The sequence below is a fragment of the Myxine glutinosa genome, chromosome 2 (genome assembly GCF_964187855.1).
Source record: "Myxine glutinosa chromosome 2, kmMyxGlut1.1, whole genome shotgun sequence".
Classification (NCBI taxonomy): Eukaryota; Metazoa; Chordata; class Myxini; order Myxiniformes; family Myxinidae; genus Myxine; species Myxine glutinosa.
In genome coordinates, this window is record NC_136262.1 from 134,594,181 (window position 1) to 134,619,616 (window position 25,436).

A 25,436-nucleotide genomic window follows, 5' to 3' on the forward strand; every position below is an offset into this window, starting at 1 on the left:
GGGGACTTTGATCCACACGGAACGACCGTGGGAGCGACGACATGTGGATTTTAAGGGGTTGTTGCCAGGGCTTGGCCCACGACGATACATTCTTACAATTGTCGACAAGTACTCACCATTCCCGTTCGCATACCCCTGTGCTGATATGTCATCCACGACTGTAATACGCTGTCTTCAGCATTTGTTTCTCACGTTCGGTTACCCCACTGATGTGCACTCAGACCGGGCAACCGCATTTCTATCCAGGGAAGTTAAGCTATTCCTCCAGGAACAGGGAGTAGCCTCCAGCCGTACTACCGCATATAACCCCCAAGGCAACGGCCAGGTGGAACGTTACAACGGAATTGTATGGAGAGCAGTTACCATGAACTTGAAGACGCGTGGGTTACCTGTGCAATCATGGGAGCAGGTGTTACCCGAGGCGTTGCATGCCATCCGAGCATTACTCTGTACCGCGTGGGCAAAGGGCAAACGCAGTGCCAGTGGGCAAAATTGCTACCCTCGTGGCTGGCAGAGCCGGGTCCTGCTCTGCTGAAGCGAGCAGTTAGGCAAAGCAAGTACACGCCATTGGTAAACCGCGTACATATTTTAGAGGCCAACCCGGAATACGCTCACGTCAGATTACAGGACGGGCGAGAGACTACAGTATCGGTCCGACACCTCGCGCCCTGCGGAGAGATCCTGAAGGAGAGCGAACTAAAGGCTAATGGTATCGCATAGATCTCCGAACAATTGCAGCCGTATGATTCCCCGGTGGCTGACGGGATGATCGGAGATGATACATGATACTGAGAGGAGATGATACCGATCCGAACGGTGGCTGTTCGTCCGCAAAGAATCCTATCGGGCGAGCACGGACTTCCCGCCACGGGTAGTGAAGGATCTGACTGGGAAGGGATTTATCGCACCCGTTCGGGCCGTCTGTGCCAGCAACTGAATCGCCTCGGTTGGTAGGAATCGTGCATGTTATTAGTCTGCTCCATATTTCTTTGTATTGCTTTATGGCTTGCTTGGTTTTTTTTAACAGAGGGAGAATGTGGTGAAATATGTTAAAATGTCTTGAGCTGAGTGAAGAGACAATCCACGTGAAGGGACGACCTTGAGGGAGCTTATATAAACTGTCCATTCGGTTGTGCGATCGTGTGGCATACTGTATCCCCAGATGCTGTAGACTGCTGAGATTAACAGGTGCATAATTACTTGCTTGTCGAAACGAGAAAGAGATGTCTGCTTTGATTGCCTTCTTTATGGAACTAATAATCTGCATTCTTGTATTGTAGGAATGGGTAGAGAAATAGTTCAATAAAGCCTCATTTCTGGCGAGAGATCCGAGTTTGATTCCACAACAGTCCCAAAAGCATGAGCCTGGCTGAGGCATTTTTGCAGTCGAATGTCACGTCGGGAAGGGGGAGGATTTTACAATGTAGGATTTCCTTATCTGGTTCAACTGGGTCACCAATATGGAATTATCTCAACACTGCCTGATGCGATTTCTTTCAACTCAACGTCTACTTACCCAGAAGCTTACTGCACACATTTCAAGATCACTCCCAACCTTCGTAAGCTTATATTTCCCGAGATAATACCAGCGTACTGCACATTCCAAACAGTTATGTCATGTGACCGTTCGCAACGAGCACGCCTGACCCGCAAGGCACGTCTTTCCTGGCACCCCGAGCCAGCACGCTCTCAAATTCACAACTTCACTACGCCAAATGTTTTAACCAACCAAATATAATCATATCTTATTGAATCCGTTTACAACTTGAAGACAGGATTAGTGGTGCACAACACTAATCTGCTGCAAGTTGTAAGCTTAGACACACATCTGTATTTACAATTTTACATACAAATCACAGAGCCTGCTGTAAATTTGTATACATAAACTCTCATCTAAAAAAAAAAACATGGTAGACTGTCCGGACCTCGAAGACAACTGGGGTTTTCGCAATATTTTCCCGGACTCACCTCATCCTATCGCACACAAATCAACAGGGATTTTTTGCATATATTCATGCCTCGGAGTGCCCTCCGTCCACAACACAACAACAACACCAAACAGGATCCTACATGATCAGTGCAGAAATTACCCTGTAAAACACACTTTGGGACGTTTTGCACTCAAGCTGGCTTCCAAACCTCTGGCTGTGCCACCTCAATAACCTTATAAACACTACATTCACATATAACACACAAGTGGATCAAATCGTCACTCAGTTCGACTCGCGTCCCCAGAGATCAGCAAAAACACCGCAGCCAACAGGTGATTCTTCCCTTGCTTAGCACGGAATCTTGGTAGACCCCTGAGATGCGAATCTGCCTGGCTCGCCACTTGTTGTAATTGTAATATCTCTGCACTCAATTAAGAGACAGAGACTACCACTTTCTGGTGAATGATTTAATCAACTTGTTGGGACAAACTCGCTTAGATAGATACCAAGTTACATCACGGAACACACAGCACACAATACGTCAAGCGAGTTTCTTGCTGCTCTTGAAGAGTTGAGGTCTATTATAATTGTGTTGCGCTTTGATGTTGGTGAGAACGGCAAAGAGTAATTAAAAGGTCACATAGGTTTCAGACAGGCTGGCGCCGAACACATCTGGCTCCCATCATGCATACCGTGAGATGGAGAAGTATGTTTGTAGAAGTAGAGAGGTCACTGCTTGGAGCCTTCTCTGGAGAACTAGCTCATCTGGAAGTCATTCTTATTTGCAGGTCTCAGTGAGGAGAAGAGGTGCGGGCATGGTACTGATCTCAGTAGAAAGGTTCTTGCTGAATGTGGTAATTACAAAGATGGCTAACCACCTTGCCTTTTTCCAGAGCTCCACCGGGAGTATTGCATTTCTCACGTCATTCAGCACCAGCTCTTTCCACTTTTTAACATTTCTAGCATGCTCCAAGTATTACCTTAATTTATCATTTCAGCAGATTATACAAGATTGTTATGGCTCGAAGTAATTCTACAAAACAACATTCATGTTTCTGTGATTTCCTGCAATGACAAAACGTTCCGAACACAAATTACAATTTGGCTGCGAATAAAAACTTACTCACAGGGACTTAGCAATTCTCATTCACGTTAGAAGTCCTAAAGGACCTAAAGGACTTTTACAGTATCCATGGTAACCTCCAAGCATGGTTTGCAGACTTCCTCTCCAGTTGCAGTCAATGTGTGGCCCTGAATAGAATTCTCTCATCTCCCCTTTCTGTTCTGGATGGAGTTCCTCAAGGCAGTGTTCTGGGCACTGTGCTTTTTGTAATCTTCATCAATCTAACTAACTCTGAGGTTAGTTACTAAAATCTAACTCTGAGGGCCTTTCACTCACTCACCGCAGGCAGGTTGGTGGTCTTTCTGTTGGTGATCTCCGTCCTCTCGCCTGTTCATGACTGCTCACCTCCTCCTCCATTAGCACCAGAGCCACCCACCCGGTTCTTGTTCCCCTCCCTGTCTGTGATCAAATCTGGTGTGTGGCACCATAGTTGCGTAGTTCTTTTGTATATAGTTATTTATTGAATTTCAATCTTCCCTGTTTTATTTGTTTCGGGAAAGAAACTCCAGTTGTGTTACAAGAGATAAGGTTCTTGTGTGCTTCCTCAGTTCCTGCAGGTGCATAAGGCCACCATCCCCTAGAATCACAGCACCTGTAAGGATTTCTGCAGGGCCATCAGCTCCAGCCTGAAAACCTAGACTCACACCTAATTAACCTTAAAATAAATCAGGAGGGGTTGTGGGAAGCAAGCCATAGCTACTTACCTTTAGTTTCAAGCAACAATAAAAAATGAACAATTTTTATGCACAAAATTCTTCCTCTCTTTGTTTTATTTTATTTTATTGATTTTTTTGTATACAAGATCGAGGCTCATGCAAGAGCTAACATCAATCACCGAAATGCCATGACCTAAATTTTGTGCTGCTTATTTTAGCTTTTAGCTACAGCATATCTGTGTTAGAATTTACTGATATTTTGGAATTGGTATAAGGTCAACTCGCAACAGTACCCGCCCTTAGGGCGGGGCTTCAATTGGGAGGCCCAAATGAAAAGGCAAAATATCAGAAATTGAAGGCTTTTTTTATTTTAAACGATTTATATAAACATCCGTTAAATCATATCACGCGCAAATCATCAGAATCGAAACAGTATTTGTAGAATTTCAATAAAAGCCACATCACTGTTCATATCGGTAAATATTATTCCATCGTGTTTGGAAAAACTGGAAAATTGGAAAAATTGGAAAATTTGGATTTTTTACTCCAGGGGGTCCCAGGATTACCCACCCAAAATTTCGTTGCAATCGTTTCAGCCGTTTTTGCGGTACCTGGGAAAAGACAGACAGACACTTGGTGAATTATGGTAAGATTCGTTAAATGAGATCCACGAAAATTACAACCTTTGCACTGTAAGTCAATGATGTTATGGATATTGCATTGTCATGAAGCGAAGAGTTTATTTATCTCAACCTATAAACTTAACATTCTTAGAGTTTGGGTGCACTCATGAAATATCACAATGATGTGAGCGGAGTTGAGATTTTTATTTTCAGTTTTGACCACCAATTATTTTACACTGGCAAACCACTTAGAGGTGTTTTATATCAACAATGATTCAGAAATTAGATTGTACTTTTGTTTCCTTTGAGAGCTATTTCACAAGACTGAAGTGCCATTTTGATCTTCAACTTCCTGGTTTCTCGAGCCAAGGCTATAGCTTACTCTGCACGAGCTGTCGCTGTGCTGAGGTCCTTGGAAAGCCACCCTCAAACGCTGCCTGCAGCACACCATCGAGGTCACACACAAATGTAAAGCCCAAATCCGCAGACACGTTTGCAGGCACTTCATCCATGTCTTTGGAATTTTTCTCGGGCAGAATGACGCATCTAATGCCAGCACGGTGCGCCGCCAGAACTTTGTCCTTGACACCACCAACCTACAGCAGGAAACATCATGGCTTTGAGTCCAGTTTAAACATCAATCACAAGTCTGGTTTCAAACTCATCTCTCAGCGGCAATAACATGACAGCATACGTGCACACATTTATGGAACTACGAGTTGTTTACCCACCCAACAGGTGGGTAAGAATGTTCAACTTCATTTAATTAAATAAAAAAAAAACAAGTTTTGGGTCATTGTCTTGCTCCATAGTGAAGCACTGCCTAATGAGTTTGGAGTCAACGTAGCATCTTCTCTTCTGGACTTGGTTATGACGAACTTCCCTGAAAATGTCTGCTGCTCTTCTTCTGCACCAATTGGTTCATCTGACCATATGCTTGTTCAAGTGGACATCTCTCTGACCATTCTCAGAGAGCCTCCTCAGCGTCGACGAGTCTGGAATTTCACTCAGGCCAACTGGCACGGTCTTCAAGCAGCCATCAATCATCTGGACTGGTCTCCCATCTCGACCGCCTCTGACATCAACTCATCCTGGGAATTCTTCCAAAGTAAATTGCTCTCTCTCATGCACAGATTTATCCCATCTCGTCTTCAGTTGTCATACCCTTCCTCCCATCCATGGTACACGGAATCTTGTGGTGAGGCTGTTGCCCAGAAACAACTTGCCTTCGTCTCCTGGAAAGCAAATCCAACGGAAGGAAATCTCATTTCCTTTCACAAAGCCCGAAACAAGTGTATGTCCACCCTCAAGAGAGCCAGGAAACTATCTCTCCGTTCTCAAGACCAAACTCTCTTATCTGTCTCCCTCTTCCAAATCCTGGTGGCGTCTGGTCAAATCTGTTTCTGGTGTTTGTTCCCCCTCCATCCCCTCCCTTACCTCAAACGGCTACACAGCTGACTCCGCACGTGAAAAAGCTGAATGCCTCAACTCTGTGTTTGCCTCTAAATCTTGTGTCCCAAACCCATCCCTCTCTGTACCCACCATACACAGCTGCTCCTGGACTCTGTGTCCTTTCCTCCTGACAAGGTGGAAAAGTTTCTGTCAACCCTCGACTGATTCTGCAACTGGACCTGACGGCATCAGCCCACGGGTCCTAAAACCCTGTTCTTCCGCTCTTTCACTCCCTCTAGCTGTTCTCTTCACCCTCTCTTTAGCTCAAGTACATCTGCCATCTGCTTGGAAATCAGCCAATATCACCGCTTTACACAAAAAGGTGCAAAAACAGATCCTAGCAACTACAGACCAATCAGCCTTCTCCAAATTATCAGCAAAGTCATGAAACCCATCATTGCTTCGGATATGAAATCTTTCCTCTTCTCCAATGGCTTGATCTCTGATCATCAATTTGGTTTCAGACCAGGTCACTCTACTCTGGACTTGCTGCTTCTGCTGTCTCAACAATGGAGGTCTTCAATGCCAAACAGGAAATTAGAGCTGTCTCCCTTGACATATCGTAAGGGTGAAAGGTGCGAGGAGAGCTCGGCGGGTGAAGTACCAACCGAGAATGAAGGTGTGGAGGTTGAAAGAGGTGACAGTAAGGGAGGCATTAAAAGAGAGGCTGAGTAGGGTCGAGGATGATGTGGTTGAGCTTGAAAGTGGTTGGATGTCAATGAAAGCTAGTCTGTTGGGAGCCGTTGGTGAGGTATGTGGATGGACAAAAGGACCACCGAGGCACTCGGAAACATGGTGGTGGGATGATGAAGTTGGAAAGAGGATTGACGAGAAGAGGAAGAAGTTCAAGGAGTGGCAGAAGGCGAAGGGTACGGGAGCAGAAACAGCAGAGCATGAAAGTTATAAGGCAGCCAGGAAGGCTGCAAAGAAAGAGGTAGCAAAGGCGCAGGAGGCATGTAGGAAAATGTTCGGAGAATGCTTGGATTCGGAAGAGGGTCAGAAAGCAGTATTCAGGATTGCAAAGCAGATAGCGAAAGAGAGGTGTGATGTGATGGGGGTGAGTTGCTTGAAGGATGAAGTGGGACAAATCGTTGTCGACCCAGATGGAATTAAAGGAAGATGGAAAAGATATATGGAAATGCTGTTGAATACAGAGAATGAATGGGATGGCAACATAGAGAGTAACCCAGTTTTAGGACCGGCAGAAAAGATAACTGAGAAGGAAGTTGAGGAAGCGATAAAAGCAATGAAGGGTAGAAAAGCGGGAGGGCCGACAGGAGTTGTGGGAGATATGTTGAAGGCAGCAAGAAGTTGGGGTGTGAAGAGAATGACAGAGATCTGTAATCTGGTGGTGAAAGAAGGCCGCATTCCAGTGGATTGGGAACTAAGTACCCTCGTCCCTCGATACAAGGGGAAAGGTGACCCTCTGGAGTGTGGCTCGTACCGAGCGATAAAGTTATTGGAGCATGGAATGAAGGTATTGGAAAGGGTGTTGGAGAGGAGGATAAGGAAGAAAGTGAAGATCGATGAAATGCAGTTTGGATTCATGCCAGGAAGAGGAACGCCAGACGCGCTTTTCATTGTGAGGCAGTTGCAGGAGAAGTACATGGAGAAGAGGAAGAAGTTGTTTCTTGGGTTTGTTGATCTGGAGAAAGCATTCGATCGGGTTCCACGCAAAGTATTGACATGGGCATTGAGGAAGTTAGGAGTGGAGGAATGGTTGATCAGAGTAGTGATGGCAATGCACAAAAGAGCGCGCACAGCTGCAAGGACGAAGGACGGGAACAGTGGTGAGTTTGAGGTGAAGGTGGGAGTGCATCAGGCGTCGGTACTAAGTCCACTACTATTTGTAGCTGTGATGGAGGTGCTGGCTCAGAACGTAAAGGAGGGTTTACCGTGGGAGTTGTTGTATGCAGATGATCTGGTGTTGATTGCGGAAAGTATGGATGGACTGAAGGAAAAGATGAACACGTGGAAGGAATGTATGGAGACAAAAGGTCTGAAGGTGAATATCGGAAAGACGAAGGTGATGGCAAGTGGTAAAGCATGTGGTGAGGTGGAAAGAACTGGGAAGTGGCCCTGTGCTGTGTGTAGGAAGGGTGTCGGAGTGAACTCCATTCAGTGTACAATGTGCGCTGAGTGGGTTCATCAAAAATGTAGTGGTCTGAGAGGGTCATTAACCAGTGTGGCAGCGACATTCAAATGTAAGGTGTGCACAGAGGGAGCTGCAGATGGAGGAAATGTTGAGTTGGATCTTGGAGACGGCGTGAAGCTGGAAGGTGTGAAAATTTTTTGCTACCTCGGAGACATGCTGAATGGAGAAGGTGGATCAGACTCGGCAACGGTTGCTCGAGTGAGACGTGCATGGAAGAAGTTTCGGGAATCGAGTGGCGTGCTGATGATGAGGGGAGTGTCGTTGAAGCTGAAGGGAAAGGTGTATGCTGCATGTGTGGGAAGTGTTATGATTTATGGGAGTGAGACATGGGTAATGAACGTAGAACAGCAACAAAGGTTGGAAAGGGTGGAAATGCGAATGGTTCGACGGATGTGCGGAGTATCGTTGAGAGAGAGGAATACAAATGATGAATTGCGAAAGATGATGGGAATAGAGCCTGTGATTGATGCTGTGAAGAGGAACAGGTTGAGATGGTTTGGTCATGTGTTGAGGAAGGATGAAAGTGACTGGTTGAGAAGAGTGATGGAAATGAATGTAGAAGGAAGTAGAAGACGGGGAAGACTGAGAAAGACTTGGCTAAAGATGGTGGAAGAAGAAATGCGGGCAAGGGGGTTAACAAGGAGAGATGCAGCAAATAGGGCAAAATGGAGAAGATTGTCATGGGGACCGCAAGGCTAACCCCCGCTCTAGCAGGGAAAATGGCCTTTAAAATGCATGTTGTTGTTGTCCCTTGACATATCACGTGCCTCCGATACGGTCTGGCACCCCGCTCTGCTCACCAAACTCTCCTCCTTTGGTATCCATGGAAATCTCCACGCATGGCTGGCGGACTTCCTCTCTCGTCGTAGTCAAAGTGTGGCCTGAATGGGTTTCTCTCATCTCCTCTTCCTGTTCAGGCTGGAGTTCCCCAAGGCAGTGTTCTGGGCCCTGTGCTTTTTCTGGTCTTCATCAATGATCTCTCTGACTCGGTTGAAAATCCTCTCTATCTCTTTGCTGATGACTCCACTCTCTGCCGCTCCATTCCTCATCCCTCAGATCGGCAGTCTGCAGCCTCCTCACACTCTGCAGACCTGGACAAAATCACAGACTGGACAAACAAGTGGAACATGTCTTTCAATCCTGACAAATCTCACACTCTTACGATGTCTCTCTGAAAAGACCGACTGGACAACCCTCCCATCCTCTTTCTGAATAATCCTCCACAAGAAGTTCTGTCACTCAAGCATTTGGGTCTCACTATCTGCCATGATCTTTCCTGGGAAAACCACATTTCAAATCTGGCCTCCAAAGCCAGTCGCCGACTGGGCATCCTCCATCGTGCGAAGTCCTTCCTTGGCACACCCGAGCTCCTCACCACATACAAGGCTTTCATCCACAGCTCAATGGAATACTGCTCTCCCCTTTGGGCTGGTGCTCCTGCCTCACACCTAGCTCGTCTTCACGCTGTTGAAACCAAAGCGTTCAGAATCATTGGAATCTCCCACGATGAGGCTACCTCCAAGGGCCTTTCACTTACTCACCGCAGGCAGGTTGGTGGTCTTTCTGTCTTCTACCGACTCCTCTCTGGCCTTGCTCCTCCAGCTCTCTCTGGGCTCTGTCCCCCAAATATTCCTACAGGTCGCACAAGATCTGCCTGCAACTCTCTTATGGTTAAACTGCCAAAATCAAGACTCTCTGTTCACCTTCACTCCTCTTTTCTCCCACCTATGGAACAAACTCCCTCACTCTCTTCAATCCCACTCCTCCCTCCAGGTCTTTAAAACAACTGTTCACCACCATCTCTTATCTTCCCCCATCCAAAACCTTGATCATTTCTACCCCCGCTAATTTCACCCCAAATCCTCTTTTTTGAAATACCAACGCCTTTCCTGGAAGTCCTTGGTGTCCTTGTGTTTATACTTCTCCCCCCCCCCCCCTTCCCACGCCGCCTCCCCCCAAGCCCTCTCCCTCCCACACATTCCCGATGTCCCTGCTCTCAAATGTTGTGTTTATGTGCTTCCCCTTCTCTCCCCATGTTGTCTACCGCTCCTTTTTATATACTTTGTTTGTTTGTCTGTTTGACTTGTTTGTGTGATAAATGTTAGCTCTTTCACGAGCCTCGATTCTGTATACCAAAAAAAAAAAGCATCGTTTTTAAAGGGGCTCTATATGTTATGCTCTCGACCACTTGGCCTGGCGTCCTGTCCCCTTCTCGGGGCACTTTTGTTATGCACTCTACCACTTGGCCTGGCGTCCTGTCCCCTTCTGGACTGCGTATTTGTGGGGTCTACTCGACTTACATTTACATTTTTAGAGGTTGATCGAGGTGCTCCACACGAAATTAATACAAATCTGGTGAAAAATGAAGAAGAAGAACCACCTTTCGAGGCCATTTTTCCCCGCAGAGCAGGGGTTGGCCTTTTTCGGGCACCATGGTCCCCTTTTTGAAGCAATGTTTTATGGCCAGATGCCCTTCCTGCCGCCAACCCTGTTAGTTGCCTCTTGCGACACACAGGGAATTCCCAGTGAGCTGGTACTCAATTTGCCGACCTCGGAAGGATGACAGGCTGAGTCAACCCCCCCTGGCGTTAAATCAGCGATCGACCGGGATTCGAACCCAAGATCCTCGGATCCCAAGCTGGCACCAATGGTCGTCTTAAAATTAAATGTCATCGTTCTGTGCGTTCTGCAGGCAAACGTAACAAGCGATTACGTGCATGGATGCTCAAGCAAGATGGCGCGTTTCCTGTGTGGTTTATCTGTTACATGTGATTGTACTAATTGATGCACCTGAGGCTGGCACTCGCGTTGATACGTACTGTACTTAATAGACATACTCATGTCTTCATGAGGAGATGTTCGAGCATTGACGAAGCATGTGCATTTGCCCAGAAGTCTGCTCCTGCCCCATACCCTCTTCCTGAGGATGTGGGCGGAGCTTGCATCAAGCAACCAATGCAAGTTGCATATTTAAGATAAATTATTGTACAATACTTGGTATCCCAAATAGTCCGAGGAGTTCTGATACATAATGACAGCCTTAACACTGAAAGGGCGGTATGGGTGGCACGGTACAGAATCCGTGCCAATTCAAAGATGGACACTGACCGGCAACACGAGACCACGCAATGTGATTTCCCCAGTCATAGCAACGTCGGAACGAACAAGGCGGCCGCTGAAGAGGGATGCAAGGCAAACCACCATGGCTACACCAGCCGAAGGTCCATCCTTAGTGACAGCACCAGCAGGAAAGTGCAAATGCACATCTGTGCGTTCCATAAGGTCCGTGGAGGCCAAATCTATAAAAGAATCAACATGTTGCATTATTAACATAAAAGGTAAAATAATACAAGTTCGGGAAAGAAAAACTCATGCAGTCATAGGTTTCAAGTCACTAATAGTCTCCATAATGTGTCTGTCGAAGGGATGGTTTGTCATTGACTGGGATACAATACCACCGTTTATAATAACCACAGGACCCAATGGCGCATCCAATCATGTATGCTTCGATTTTTGATTGCACCAATGATACAGACTTGCATTTGCACATTTGTGTTTGGTGCCATGTTCTCCAGTTCTGAACTCAGGTGCTCAATTACATGTCCACACGATCCTACACATGTTCGTCTATAGTTCACTTGTAACATTACATGTCCTCTGGATAGCAGTACGCGAGATATTTTTCATTGATGGTATCCACAAGAGAGGGCCCATTCAGAGGCCGATTAACCTCTCAGCATCTGAACACAGCTGATGACGCGATATGGAGGGGGAGCAGGAAGTTGAAGGAAAAAAACAAATAAATCAATAATATCAATAATCAATCATCCCATCCTTTCCGCTCTTTATTTGTTGTTGCGTGTTCTTTCTGTCTCTCTTTGCAGCTCTCAACACAACTGGTTGGCACAATTCATCAATATTTGCAAAAATAAAGGTTATTTGGACAGGTAGGCCAGAAATTGCTGACAGTGCAGCCCAGGGATGTAGATGGAGCTAGAAAGCTCAAATTATAAAGAAAGAGGCATTGGTTGCAAAGACACCACCAGATGACCCTGCTGGAGGAACCATGATTAGGAGAGGGGAGGAAGTTGTGTGCTATTCTGGGACAACTGTCCCAATTATTTAATCAAATTTAGAGAATAGAGTGATGATGCAAAGCAGGCATAACCCTCTCTGTCGACATTTAACATCCCCATCACAACTTCCTATGTCTACCCTGGGAGTGACACACATGGATATTCCACCTTTCTTCACCGGACGGCCCAATCCAGTAGCCACCCCACCACTTCATCCCCTACTCTTACATCTTCTCCTCCTTCCCTTTAGCAGATTCAATTATTTTCTGTCTCCAAAATGGTGCCTCTCCAAACCCTGCGTCCACTGCCTTGTTTATTACAATACCTGAACAGACCTAATAAAAATTTGAACCAGTTTAACGTTCTGTCACAAATCCTGGTTATCACCACCATTGGTACAAAGTATGTGTGAGGTGTGTGTGTGCGTGTGTGTATCAGAATGCCACAACACAAATGGCAACTGTTGTCATAATGCAACCAAATAAAATAAATAAATAAAATAAATCATCAAATGCATACATGAAGCTCTCTCTTACTGCTGCACAGGTCGTAACGGCGCGCATTGCTACGCAGCCATGTGATGGCCAGCTGAGCAGACTCTTTCATTACGTCTCCCAGTTGGCCCGTCAGTTTTAGTTGCCCATCACCCTCCATTCGGCTCGCCTCCACAAACATGAGCTCTCCACCCACAGGCGTCCATGCCAAGCCCAGCGCTACACCAGGCTGACTCAGTCTCTCCGACACCTCCACATGAATAAAACAAGAGCACAATTACGAAGATCAGGGTGAAACTTGGGGCAATCTGGGGCATCTCTGCAACCACAACAGAGTCCAAACAATATTTTTTTCATCACATTTTGTCGACATTCTAAGCCAAAGGGATCATAAAAATAACTAGAAAGCATCCCAAAATGCAAAGCACATCCTCGTCCGCTTTGTACTCGAAATAAGTTTGACGGAAACAGCTAAAAATATATTAAATATTTGAACGTTTTATTAATTTGTGCTCTCCATATTTTCATAAGAAAGGTTTGTTGAAGATTTGATGACAAAAGCTAAATTGGTTAAAAATAAAAAAGTGTCAAGTGCACAGTGTCAAGGCTCGTAAAAGATCTATAACATAGAACAGATCAGGATGCAACATAACAAAAAAACTAGCTGAGAGAGTGAGGAAACAATAACAACAGAGTTGAAGGCCAAGACAGAGGTAGATTTGGACAAGCAATGCGTGTGGAGAGGAAGGAGAGGTAGGAAAGGACGCATGGGGTGGACAAGATGGATACAGAAGCAAACTGGAAGTGGGCATGGGGATGAGGGGAAGTTAACAGGGGTAGAAATTATCATTGTTTTTGATTGGGAATGATTTGAGATGGTGGTGAACAGCTGTCCTGAAGACCTGGATGGAAGGATTACATTGAAGAAAATGTGAATGTTGGCACCAAAGGCAGGAAAAAAAGGGGAACAAATGTGGGAAGGTGAGCAGTGATTCTGGATTTAGGTAGTTTCACCAGAAGGGGGTTGATGGTGGAAACTGCATCCGGCAGAAACCACCTTGGGCGGAGGGGGGGAGGGGGGGGGGGCAGCGGAGAACCATTGTCGTGCCAAACCTCGATTATGATTCTGCAACTGGCCTGTCTCCAGACATATCTCGAGCATACAGTCTAGCACCCTGCCTTGCTCTCCAAATTCTCTGCTTATGGCATTGAAGCCTACCTGATGACTTCATGACTTACGACTCAATGCATCATGGTCACATGACTTCCTGCCTTCCAATACTCCCATAGCCAACGTGTGGCTCTCAATGGAATCCTCTCATCTTCTCTCTATGTCAAGGCTAGAGTGCCTCAAGGTAGTGTTCTGGACCTGTCTTATTCCTAATCTTCATCAACGATCTCTCTGACTCTCTGGAAAATCCTCTTTATCTCTTTGCTGACGACTCCATTCAATGCCATGACATCCCTTATACTTCAGATAAGCAGACAACAGCCTCTTCCATCTCTGCACATCTTCATAAAATGAAGAGCTGGTTCAACACTTGCAATATGCCTTTTAATCCTGATAAATCTCTCACTCTGTCACACATGATCTTATTTGAGCAAACCACACTTCCAAGTTGGCCTCCATTGTCAGTTCCGGAATGGGCAGCCTCTGTCATGCAAAGTCCTTCCTTGGCTCATCTGAAATCTTATCCACCTACAAGGCCTTCATCCACAGCTTGATGGAGTACTCCTCTCCCTTCTGGGCTGGCTCCCCTACCTCAAACTGTGCTCAACTTGATTCCGTGGAAATCAAGCCTTTCAAAATCATTGGAATCTCTTGTGATGAAGCCGAGTCTATGGGCCTATCACTTCACCATTGCTGACAGGTCAGTGGTCTCTGGCTTCTTCTACCTCCTTTCTGGTCTTCCAACCTCTGCCCTCTCTGTGCTTTGTCCCTCCAGGTGTATGCAGGACAAACGTAGTCCATCAGCAACCCCCTCCAAGTGAAACTGTCGATATGGAGAACCACTGCTCACCTCCACTTATTTATTCCTCTTTTTCCCCACCTGTGGAACCAACTTCCACACTCTCTTCAATCTCATTCTTCCCTCGAGATCTTCAAGACAGCTGATCACCACTATCTCAAATCATGCCAACCAAAACCATGATATTTTATACACCCATTAAACAACCCTTCCACCCTCCCAAAATTTTGCTTCTGTATCCATCTTGTCCACCCCTTGCATTCTTCGCCTACCTGTATCCCTCGTTAGCTGCATCACTTGTTTGTTCCTCCATCTATTTTCTCCCTCCGCCCTGCTTATTTTTTATTTTTTGTTTACAGAATCGAGGCTCGTGTGAGAGCTAACACATTGAACATAAAAACATGTACAGACACATAAAACATACAATGAAGGGAGCAGGAGACATGAGGGGGAAAGAGAGGGAAGCACACAAACACATCAACAGCTGCTGTTGGCATTTCCCCCTTCTCCAGCTGTTCCTTTTGTTATGTTGTGTCCTGATCCATTCTGTGTTCTGGCTCCCCCAGGAGCCTTGATGATGTTGAGGCGGGGGGAGTCGCCACTCCTCTCCGTCCCTGGCCGTTTGGGGATTCACCCTCTTCCGCCTGTGCTGTTGGAGTCGACTGGACTCTCATCCACCAGATGTTCAGAGCCATCTGCCATTTAAACCGCATGGCTGCAGACAGGTACTACACCTTGCCCACAGGTGACCTGGGATTATGCAAGGCAGGGGCATCCATCTCCCTGAGGTATCAGAAGACACCTGCATACCCAACATGAGCCTTGACTGTGCATACAAAAAGTACGACGCTTCCTAAGGTTCAAATCCAGCATTTGACACTGGAACATGTTCCACCATTAGCCTCAGATCACCATTACAAAGTGGTTAAAAACTTACCTCCATCTCATAAATAGGAGCTCCGAGGATGTCTCGTAGAGCATGATCATCAATGATGATGGGCATTTCAGGCAAAGGATGTACGTCATTGCCTGCCGGCTCAGACAAAGGTACAGTCTCTTGCTCCTCAACACCTTGCCTCTCTAAAATAGAATCACAATGTACATGGAATAAGAGATCTCATCGACACCAGTGTGCACAATTTCACAACTAACGAGAAAATAATCTGCCCTATTGGGTTCACCTTTGGGTTCATCGTGCTCATTTTTCTTTGACCCCTCAATCCAATTCTCGGCCACACGTACAGCCACAGCACGGCACACAGCTCCTATTTTGCGTTCAAGCGTACGCACTCCAGCCTCACGTGTGTACCTAATCAACGAGTATTTTTTTCCAGTGTCTGAGGCTCATAGAAGAGATGGTACATATAATCATATGTATGAGAAGGACAAATATCAATAACAAAGCACCTGCTGATAAGGGTGGACAGCGCGGCAATTGGCAATTGTATATGCTACTCAGTTAGGCCGTGCTGCTGAAATTGCTTAGGAACCAGGTGCCGAGCAGCGATCTCCCCCTTTTCTTCTTGTGTATAACCTGCCCACCCCAAACACAGTGTTACTATTAAGTACACTCATTTCAATCGACATTCTTTCAAATTATGGCAACAAATCAACTTAAGTACATTATATATTGTTATGCAAAGGTGGGCGGTCCGCTTCGAAAGTCCGCTGATCCGCTTATCCGCTGCAGCGGACTAACGTTTTCGAAGCGGATAAGCGAATCGGAACAACCCCCGGAAACCGAAGCGGATAAGCGTAAGCGGACTACCGAAAAATTAAAGCGCATCGCGATTCGCCAAATCAGCTGTTAGCCTGAGCCGTTACTCTAGAATTGTGAATATTTATTTAAGTGAATAATAAGTGAAACCCTAACAACTCGGCTCTCGCCCAATCTCTTCCCGCTCGAGTTCCGTGATGCTTGGGTAACTCTATTTCTCAGGCAGAACACGCCGCTCCCGAGCTCTGCCTCGGTCGAGCGCGTGTTCAGCTACGGGTCGGACATCCTCAGGCCTAAGAGGTCGGCCCTGGCTGCACCGAACTTCGAGGCCCTCGTCTTCATGAAGGGCAACCTCCAAATCCTCAAGAAGGCCCACGAGGTGGAGGAGGAAGACGACTAGTCAACAGACTGCTAGTCTGTTGACTAGTAGACTCTCTTGTCAAAGAAAGGACGGGCAAATTGATTTTTCTTTAATGTAACTTGCATATATTAAAATTATATTTAAATTAACTGTAGCGTAGAGTAGAGTCGAGTCGAGTGGAAAACTTTATTTCAATAAATTTTGAATACATTTTATTTAAATAAAAATGTATATTTTTGATCTTAAAAGCTTTGTTTGTCTTTGTAGTAGTTAGAAATGGCTATTTAGGCTTAAAAAGCATTAAATTCCCTTTAGAAACGTCAAAAATCGCTTTTAAAACGTCGAAGCGCTTTAAAAAAATCGAATCGAAGCGGATAAGCGGATAAGCGGTAAGCGGACTAAGATTTTCGGCCGCTGAAGTGGATAAGCGAATCGGACTACACGGGCTGGCGGAGCGGATAAGCGGTAAGCGCACTTAAAATTTTCCGAATCGCGCCCACCTTTATTGTTATGGTGATGTAAAACTGACCCCGGAGAATTGCATTCAACATATAGGAAACCCAGAGTTCATTATTCCATTAGAATGTGTGCTTACATAGGCCCCTTCCCTTTGTACAGGGTAAAATGCGTTGCGTGGGTTCAGCTAGGTTTTTACAGCGTAGCCCATAGGGCAAAGCCGTCCAGAACAGTGTTTGTCTGTCCATATGTATGTATGTATGTCCCTCACAAGCGTACACCAATCAGAGCTGAGGATCTGGTCACATGACAGGGGTGATGTGATATGATTGCATCTGTGGCGTCATTATGATGTACGACGGCTGACTCTGCACACCACCATTTTGATTCCTATGTCGTTCAGGCCAGACATATCGTCGAACCTGTCATATGTCACATCACCATGCTCCACCTTTACATTTTTCATTCAGTGGGAAACACAAACAATCCGATTGTTAAAATGATCATAGAATATCAAAAGCATAGACATTACGGGTCTTCCAATAACACAGTACGTATAGGCCTTAGGCTTCATGCCTTCAGGCCTCACCTTCAGGCCACTTCGGACAAATTAGCCCAGGTTTCTTAATATAGTAGTATCGTTTTATACCTGGTGTTGGCTTAATGGTGAGGACAGCGGGCTTGGGATCCTGAGGTCCTGAGTTTGAATCCCATTCAGCTGTTGAATTAATATCAGGTGTGGTTGACTCAGCCTGTTATCCTTCCAAGGTCGGCGAAATGAGTACCAGGATACTGGGTCCTCTCTCAAGAAGGTTGGTGGCAGGATTTGCACTCTGACTGCCGTAAAAACACCTCATTCCGTAGCACACACAGTGGTGTGTGTTGGGATGTCACTTCCGCTTCCGGTTCTGCCGGCAAGGTTGTGTTTTTCCAAGCTCTCCACGCTATCAAAGTAAAGTATTTTTCCCATTTGTATTTTTGTCAAAACTGTATTTATATTTCACTGTGTATGTGTCTACTGTGTGTTTCTAGTAAGATCTTGGTTGTAAATCGTGCATACCTGTGTATAATTGTCGTTGTTCGTGCCGCGTTTGCAGGCCTGCCCGAGGCTTTCCTGTCTCCTCGGCGGTCATTTGTTGTCCATTTACATTCGTTCTCTCACTTTATTGCCTTTTTCTTTGTCTTTATTTTCACCCCATACTTCCTCCGAACATCGTACCCTTTGTTTAAAGTTTAATTTAAAAAATAAAAAATAAATCAAATTTCCTTCTGTCCTCGTGGCTTCCCCTCCCCGGACCACGTGGTTCACCCCACCCATTTTCTCTCCCTCCTTCATATCTCAATCATCTCCAGTCGTTACCTTTCCAATTCTAGTTTTCACCAAACTCCTTCAACTTTTCTCTTTCTTCCTCTGATCCACTTTCACCGAACCTTCAAAAAAAAAAAAATTAACGAAGAATTTAAAAAGTAGGACCATCCTCCCATACTAACACAATTGTTTATACACCTCCCTGTTCCTTCATTCTCTGCTCACCTGGCTGTCAATCTCCTATTCTTCTGTTCCTGCTTCTGAACCTGTTCTGGAATCCTGAATCCTTCTTAGGAATCCTTCATGCCCTCATTTAGGGAATTTCCCCAGATAGTTTTCACGGTTTCATTTAAAAATGTTAAAACTTTCCCCTGCAGTGTTGTATTCTGTTGTATATTATAACACACTTTTCTTCTTCTTCTTTAAAAGGTTGTCTTCGATTTGCTCACCAAATCTCTTCATTTCAAATAAAAATTCAATCTCTGACAGTTCTTCTTTTCTACATTCCCTTAACTCACTTGCATTCCACCCCTCCTCCAATGTTTTCAAACGTATCTCTGACTCGAAAATCACAAGAAACTCATTTTGCAATAAATGTTCGTTTTCCATTAATCGTCCAACACTTTCTAAAATCCCAACTCACCCCTCCCCTCCTAAACTCCCCCCTCCCTTTCAAATCTCCCCCCTTGCCCCTCCCCTCCTAGATTCCCCCTCCTAAATTCCCTCCTCACCCCTCCCCTTCAAAACACCCCCATCCCCCCTCCCCTTCAAATCTCCCCATCCTCCATTTTTCTACAATCTCCCCTCTCACCCCTCCTCAAAGTGTCCTCCTCCCCACTTCCTCTCCCTTCCAACTCTTACCTCCATCTCCTCCAACCTTCTTCCTCGCTCTGCCCCCCTCCTCAAACAACACCTCACTGTGCCTCATCCAATCACCATCAAATCTTTTGTCCTCCTCATCCTTCCACTTCTCCGAGCTCTTCTGAAATCTCTGACACACTATCAACAGCTCTCCCTACCTCCTCCTCTTCCTCATCTTACTCTACACCTCCCCTCCCCTGTCCTGTATCCGATGCTCCCCCTTCCTATTCCTTATCCTTTTGAGTACGGATGACGTCCAGTGCCGCAACCCGCGAAAAAGTTGTGTATGGATGCATGGAAACCTATAAATAGATCGTCAGTACGTGGTTGCATTCCCGTACCAAAATGCCAAATTAATCCCGTACCGGGGGTATTTTTATCAAAAAAAAATCCCGTACTCAAAGGGTTAATGGTATGGACCTCAAACATCTGGGGCCTTCGCTCAAACCTGACTGATCTCGCCATACAGGTTGCTTCTGAGAAACCAGACTTAATCTGCTTAACAGAAACTTTCCTCCTTCATGATGTCTGATTCCTTAATATCTCTTCCTGGTTACTCCCTCCTCTGGTATGACAGACCTGAGCCTCGTCCTGGTGGTGAGGTTGCTATCTTTCTCAAAAACTCTCTTCCTCACTCTCACTGCAATGCCCTCTCTCCTCCACACCCCCAGGTGTACCTCTGGCTACGGCTTCCCCATCACTCCCACCTTTTGTTCATATGTGTTCTATACTGTGTCCACCAAATAGTGATGACTCCATCTACATATCGCTGTCTGACAACATGGACCAACTTCTATCTACTCATCCCAACTCTCTCTTCCTCATATGTGGTGATTTCAACTGTCATCATGTCAACTGGCTGGGTGTGGCTACCTCTCTCACCAGCCACGGCACCTCAGCAAAGGACTTCTGCGACCAACTGGGACTGACACAATCTGTCAATTTCCCGACCCGGATCTCAATCAACGGAGCATCTTCTCCTCGAGACGTGGTTATGGCAAACTTCCCTGCAAATGTCTGCTGCTCTTCTGCTCCAATCGGTTCATCTGACCATATGCTTGCTAAAGTGGACATCTCTCTGGCCATTCTCAGAGAGCCTACTCAGCGTCGACGAGTATGGCATTTCACTCAGGCTGACTGGCACGGTCTTCAAGCAGCCATCAATCATCTGGACTGGTCTCCCATCTCTACTGCCTCTGACATCAACTCATCCTGGGAATTCTTTCCGAAAAGACCGACTGGACAACCCTCCCATCTACTTTCTCAACAATCCTCTCCAAGAAGTTCTGTCGCTCAAGCTTTTGGGTCTCAAGATCTGCCATGATCATTCTTTGGAAAACCACATTTCCAAGCTGGCCTCCAAAGCCAGTCGCCGACTGGGCATCCTCCGTCGTGCGAAGTCCTTCCTTGGCACACCTGAGCTCCTCACCACATACAAGGCTTTCATCTGCAGCTCAATGGAATACTGTTCCCCGCTCTGGGTCGGGTCGGTGCTCCTGTCTCACACCGAGCTCGGCTTCACGCTGTTGAAACCAAAGCTTTCAGAATCATTGGAATCTCCCGTGATGAAGCTATCTCCGAGGGCCTTTCACTCACTCACCGCAGGGAGGTTGGTGGTCTTTCTGTCTTCTACCGACTCCACTCCAGCCTTGCTCCTCGAGCTCTCTCTGTGCTCTGTTCCCCAAATATTCCTACAGGTCGCACAAGATCTGCCTGCAACCCTCTTATGGTTAAACTGCCAAAATCTAGGCTCTCTGCTCACCTTCACTCCTTCATTCCCCTTTTCTCCCGCCTCTGGAACAAACTCCCCCACTCCCTTCAATCCCACTCCTCCCTCCAGGTCTTTAAAACAGCTGTTCACCACCATCTCTTATGGTGGTGAACAGCTTCCCCCATCCAAAACCTTGATCTTTTCTACCCCCACTAATTCACCCCAGATAAACTTTTTTGAAATTCGAACTTCTTTCGTGGAAGTCCTTGCAGTGTCCATATGTTTTATACCTCTCACACCTCCCCCCAAGCCCTCTCCCTCCCACAGTTCTCTCGAGCTCTCAAATGTTGTGTTTGTGTCCTTCCCCCTCTCTCCCCGTCTTGTCCACCACTCCCCTTATTTTGTGTTTTATGTGTCGGTTTGACTTTCTGTGTGATTAATGTTAGCTCTTTCACGAGCCTCGATCTTGTATACAAAAAATAATAATAATAATAATAACATGACTGTGACATCTACCTCGTACTTCCTCTGTACTAATGGAGGCATGACAATTGGTCCCAGGTATACCTGGTTCCAGCACACGAAAGCACCAGACTTGGCGGTTAAGACAAGACATCAGTTGACAATTCAATAAAAGCCAGATTTTATGTGCATTTTTGGATTAAATGTAGACGATCATACCTGGCACCTCGATCACCTCCATACGGTCAAGCAATGCTGGAGGAATGGTAGAAGTATGATTGGCTGTTGCCAAGAACAGGACTTGCGAGAGATCAAAAGGAACGTTCAGGTAATGGTCTGTAAATGTACAATTTTGCTCGGGATCCAGCACCTGCAAAGACATATGTTGTATAACTTTTGGGGCTTTTTAACAGTACCCACAAGATTGTTTTACAATCATACTATTAATTTGTAATTGGTCACCGGCTTTGACGCCAATGCAAATTTTTATTACGGACCCTAGGTATCCAAAAGCTACATATATCGAATAGTTTCAAATGGAGCACCTCTCTGTCATTAGAGCATTTCAATTGCATCAGATATGGCAATAAAAGGGAATTGGTGCTCCCAGCTTGCCGGCTCGATGACAGAAGATGCCATTCACATTTTTGCCACCTGTATCCTGACTCCATTTAGATCCCCGAATGGGCACGGCAACTTGCTAGTAATTTAAAATGTCTGTTTGGCTCCACAATAATGACTGCTTCGCTCATGATAGCTATTCCGAGTTTTAACTGCCATCATCCCAAAGCAATTTTCTAGAAGCTGGCCGTTCCTTATTACTTGCAAAATGTAAGATATTTTTACGTATATTGATTGGTCTTGTGTGTTGTTCTGTCTGTGTGTCTGTCAATCACCTACAAGTCACAATTTTAAACCAATCTTCAGGAAACTTCACCAGATTGGTAGAGATGGTCATACGGAAGAAGCCTATTGATTTTGAGGTCGAAGGGCAAAGGTCATCTGGAGGTCTAATTTCTAAAATTGTCATTTTTCATCCAATTGACTTGACAATTGAACAGCATTTGCATATTGAGTCAGATGTGGAAAACGATATATTTTTCAGGTAAACAGGTCAAAGGTCAACTCAAGGTCAAACTCTAAAATCATCAATTTTCATCTGAAAAATCATCACTTTTCATCCGATTAACTTGAAGAAAACCACCTTTAGAGGCCATTTTTCCCCGCAAGCGGGGGTTGGCCTTTTTCGGGAACTATGGTTGTTGTTGTTTTTCGGTCCCCTTTTTGAAGCAATGTTTTACGGCCGGATGCCCTTCCTGACGCCAACCCTTTTTGCCGCCTTTAACGACAAGCCGGGAATTACCAGTGAACTGGTACTCAATTTGCCGACCTCGGAAGGATGACAGGCTGAGTCAACCCCCCTGGCGTTAATTCAGCGATTGACCGGGATTCAAACCCAGGATCCTCGGATCCTAAGCCGGCACCCTAGCCGCTAGCCCAACACCAGGGACAACACCAGGGATTAACTTGAAGATTAAACAACAATTACATAGTGCATCACTTAATTGGGAAACCAACTATTTTTGAGGTCAAAAGTTCAACCCAACTTCAAACCTCCAAAACAATCAAATGTCATTTGAAAAATAATCCATTTTCATACTATTTACCTAGCAGTTGAGCAGCAACTGCATAGTGCCTCAATGATTCGGAAAACCAACTATTTGTAAGGTCAAAGGTCAACTCAAGGTCAAACTTCCAAAATCGTCAATTTTCATCTGAAAAATCAGCAGTTTTCGTCCAATTGACCTGAGCTTTGATCAAGATCATCAATTCCAATCTTAATAAAATGGGCAAGTTCATTTATCCATGGCAACTTTTTATTTTGGGAGGTGTAGCGGTTACCGCTGGATGCACACAATCGCCTTGCACCGGCCAGAACACGGCCAGACGCGCCTCTCCCGGGCATGCCCGGACTCACTGTTCCCGGGCACGCCCGAACCTCCCGGGCACGCCCGGTCTCGTCTTTCCCGGGCATGCCCGCTCTCGCCTTTCCAGGGCTCGCCCAGAGCGTCCGGGCATGCCCGCTATCACCTTTTCAGGGCTCGCCCAGAGCGTCCGGGCATGCCCGCTATCGCCTTTCCAGGGCTCGCCCAGAGCGTCCGGGCATGCCCGCTATCGCCTTTCCAGGGCTCGTCCAGAGCGCCCGGGCACGCCCAGCCTCGACTTGCCAGGCCGCAGCCAAACACGCCCGGGCAGGTCCAGACTCGCCTTTCCAAGGCTCGCCCTTGACACCCGGGCATGCCCGGTATAGCTTTTGCCGGGCAAACTTCCCGACATAAATGTGTATATATATTGCTGCCCGATAAACGGGCTTGTCAGAATACCTGAGCTGTTTTGTTTCAATAAAGCAACTCGGACGAATTCCGTCTTTGGTCGCGTCAATTCTTTCGACTCGCGTTGGAGCGCAGTTCCTTCATTGGTGACCTACCGACATGGATACGGCAGTGACGCTTAAACTGCCTACCTTCTGGGAGGCTCACGCGGCTGTTTGGTTCGCTCAGGCGGACTCTCAGTTCGCCCTGCGAGGCATCACCGCGGACGACACCCGCTTCCACCATGTTGTGGCGGCGCTCGGTTCCGCCACCGCGGCCCGCGCCTTGAGCCTCCTCGAGCACCCGCCGGCTGCTGACAAATACGACGCGCTGAAGACACTCCTCCTCGACGCTTTCGCCCTCTCACCGGCAGCACGCGCACGGCGCCTGCTCGCTCTGCCCGAGCTCGGCGACACGCGCCCGTCCGAGCGCATGGACTATATGCTCTCGTTGCTCGGTGAGCACTCTCCGGATTTTCTGTTCCGCGAGCTGTTCCTTCGCCAGCTGCCTCACCCGGTACGCCTCGCCCTGGCTGGCACGTTGATCACGGATTCCCGCGCCCTCGCCAGGGAAGCCGATAAGATCTCCTCGGCGGGCCAGCACATCGGCGCGGTTACCTGGAGCCCGCCGCCGTCCGAGGCGACGCCCACGACACCCGAGCGCCCTGCGCGGTTGGAGGCCGAACTGCCGGTGCAACTGGCGGCCGCCACGCCGCACCGCCCGCTTCCGACACGACGGCCGGGGCCTCCACCTGACCGGGCGTGGTGTTATTACCACGCCAGGTTCGGACACAAGGCTCGGACGTGCCGGCCCCCGTGCACTTTCGGCAGGTCGGGAAACGGCCGGGCCGGCGTTCATTCCCAGCCATGAGCGCCGGCCACTCGGGCAACTTGCTGTTTATTCGAGACAAAGCGTCTGGGCGGCGTTTCCTGTGTGACACCGGCGCCCAACTGAGCGTCATACCCGCCTCCGAGCAGGACAGGCGGGATGCCGTTTGCGGCCCCTCTTTGGTCGCTGCTAATGGCTCGGCCATACGCACTTTCGGCCCACGCGTCGTCACCCTCTGCTTCGGCAGCCAGCGTTTTCAATGGACTTTTGTGACCGCCTGCGTCCCCATGGCTTTGCTGGGCGCCGACTTCCTCTGCGCGCACGGGCTGCTGGTCGACGTCAAACGTCGTCGCCTTGTCAACGCCGAGACCTTCAGCTCCCTGGCGTGCACGATGAGCAGCTCCGCGCCGACCGAACTGGCGTGCGCCCTCCCGGCAGCGAACGAGTTCGCTCGCCTGCTCGCGGAATTCCCGGCCCTCACGCGGCCGACGTTTTCGGCCGTCGCGGTGCGGCACGGGATCGAGCACCACATACCCACTACGGGCCCGCCGGTCTACGTCAGGGCCCGCCGCCTCGACCCGGCCAAGCTCGCCGTGGCGAAGGCCGAGTTCGACGCGTTGGAGCACCTCGGCATCGTGCGGCGCTCCGATAGCGCGTGGGCCTCGCCACTGCACATCGTGCCAAAGCCGGGGGGTGGATGGCGCCTGTGTGGCGACTACCGCCGTCTCAACGACGCTACCACCCCCGACAGGTACCCGATCCTGCATATTCAGGACTTTTCCGCCCGTTTGGCGGGACGGGTCATCTTTTTGAAAATTGACCTGATACGGGGCTACCACCAGGTACCTGTCCAGGCGGCCGACGTCCCGAAGACGGCCG

General features: G+C 47.4%; 1 protein-coding gene across 1 annotated transcript in view; it reads right to left on the minus strand.

Moving 5' to 3' along the window:
• Nucleotides 1-4,055: 4,055 nt before the first annotated feature.
• Nucleotides 4,056-25,436, minus strand: part of LONP2 (lon peptidase 2, peroxisomal) — a gene marked incomplete at its 5' end in the record, with an annotated part of 103,853 nt that continues 82,472 nt past the window's right edge. The window contains 7 exon segments of the mRNA XM_068105087.2: nucleotides 4,056-4,929; nucleotides 11,049-11,239; nucleotides 12,553-12,760; nucleotides 15,418-15,560; nucleotides 15,662-15,789; nucleotides 15,888-16,014; nucleotides 21,577-21,727. Of these exon segments, the coding sequence (XP_067961188.2) occupies nucleotides 4,705-4,929; nucleotides 11,049-11,239; nucleotides 12,553-12,760; nucleotides 15,418-15,560; nucleotides 15,662-15,789; nucleotides 15,888-16,014; nucleotides 21,577-21,727 (1,173 nt within the window). The 3' untranslated portion in view covers nucleotides 4,056-4,704.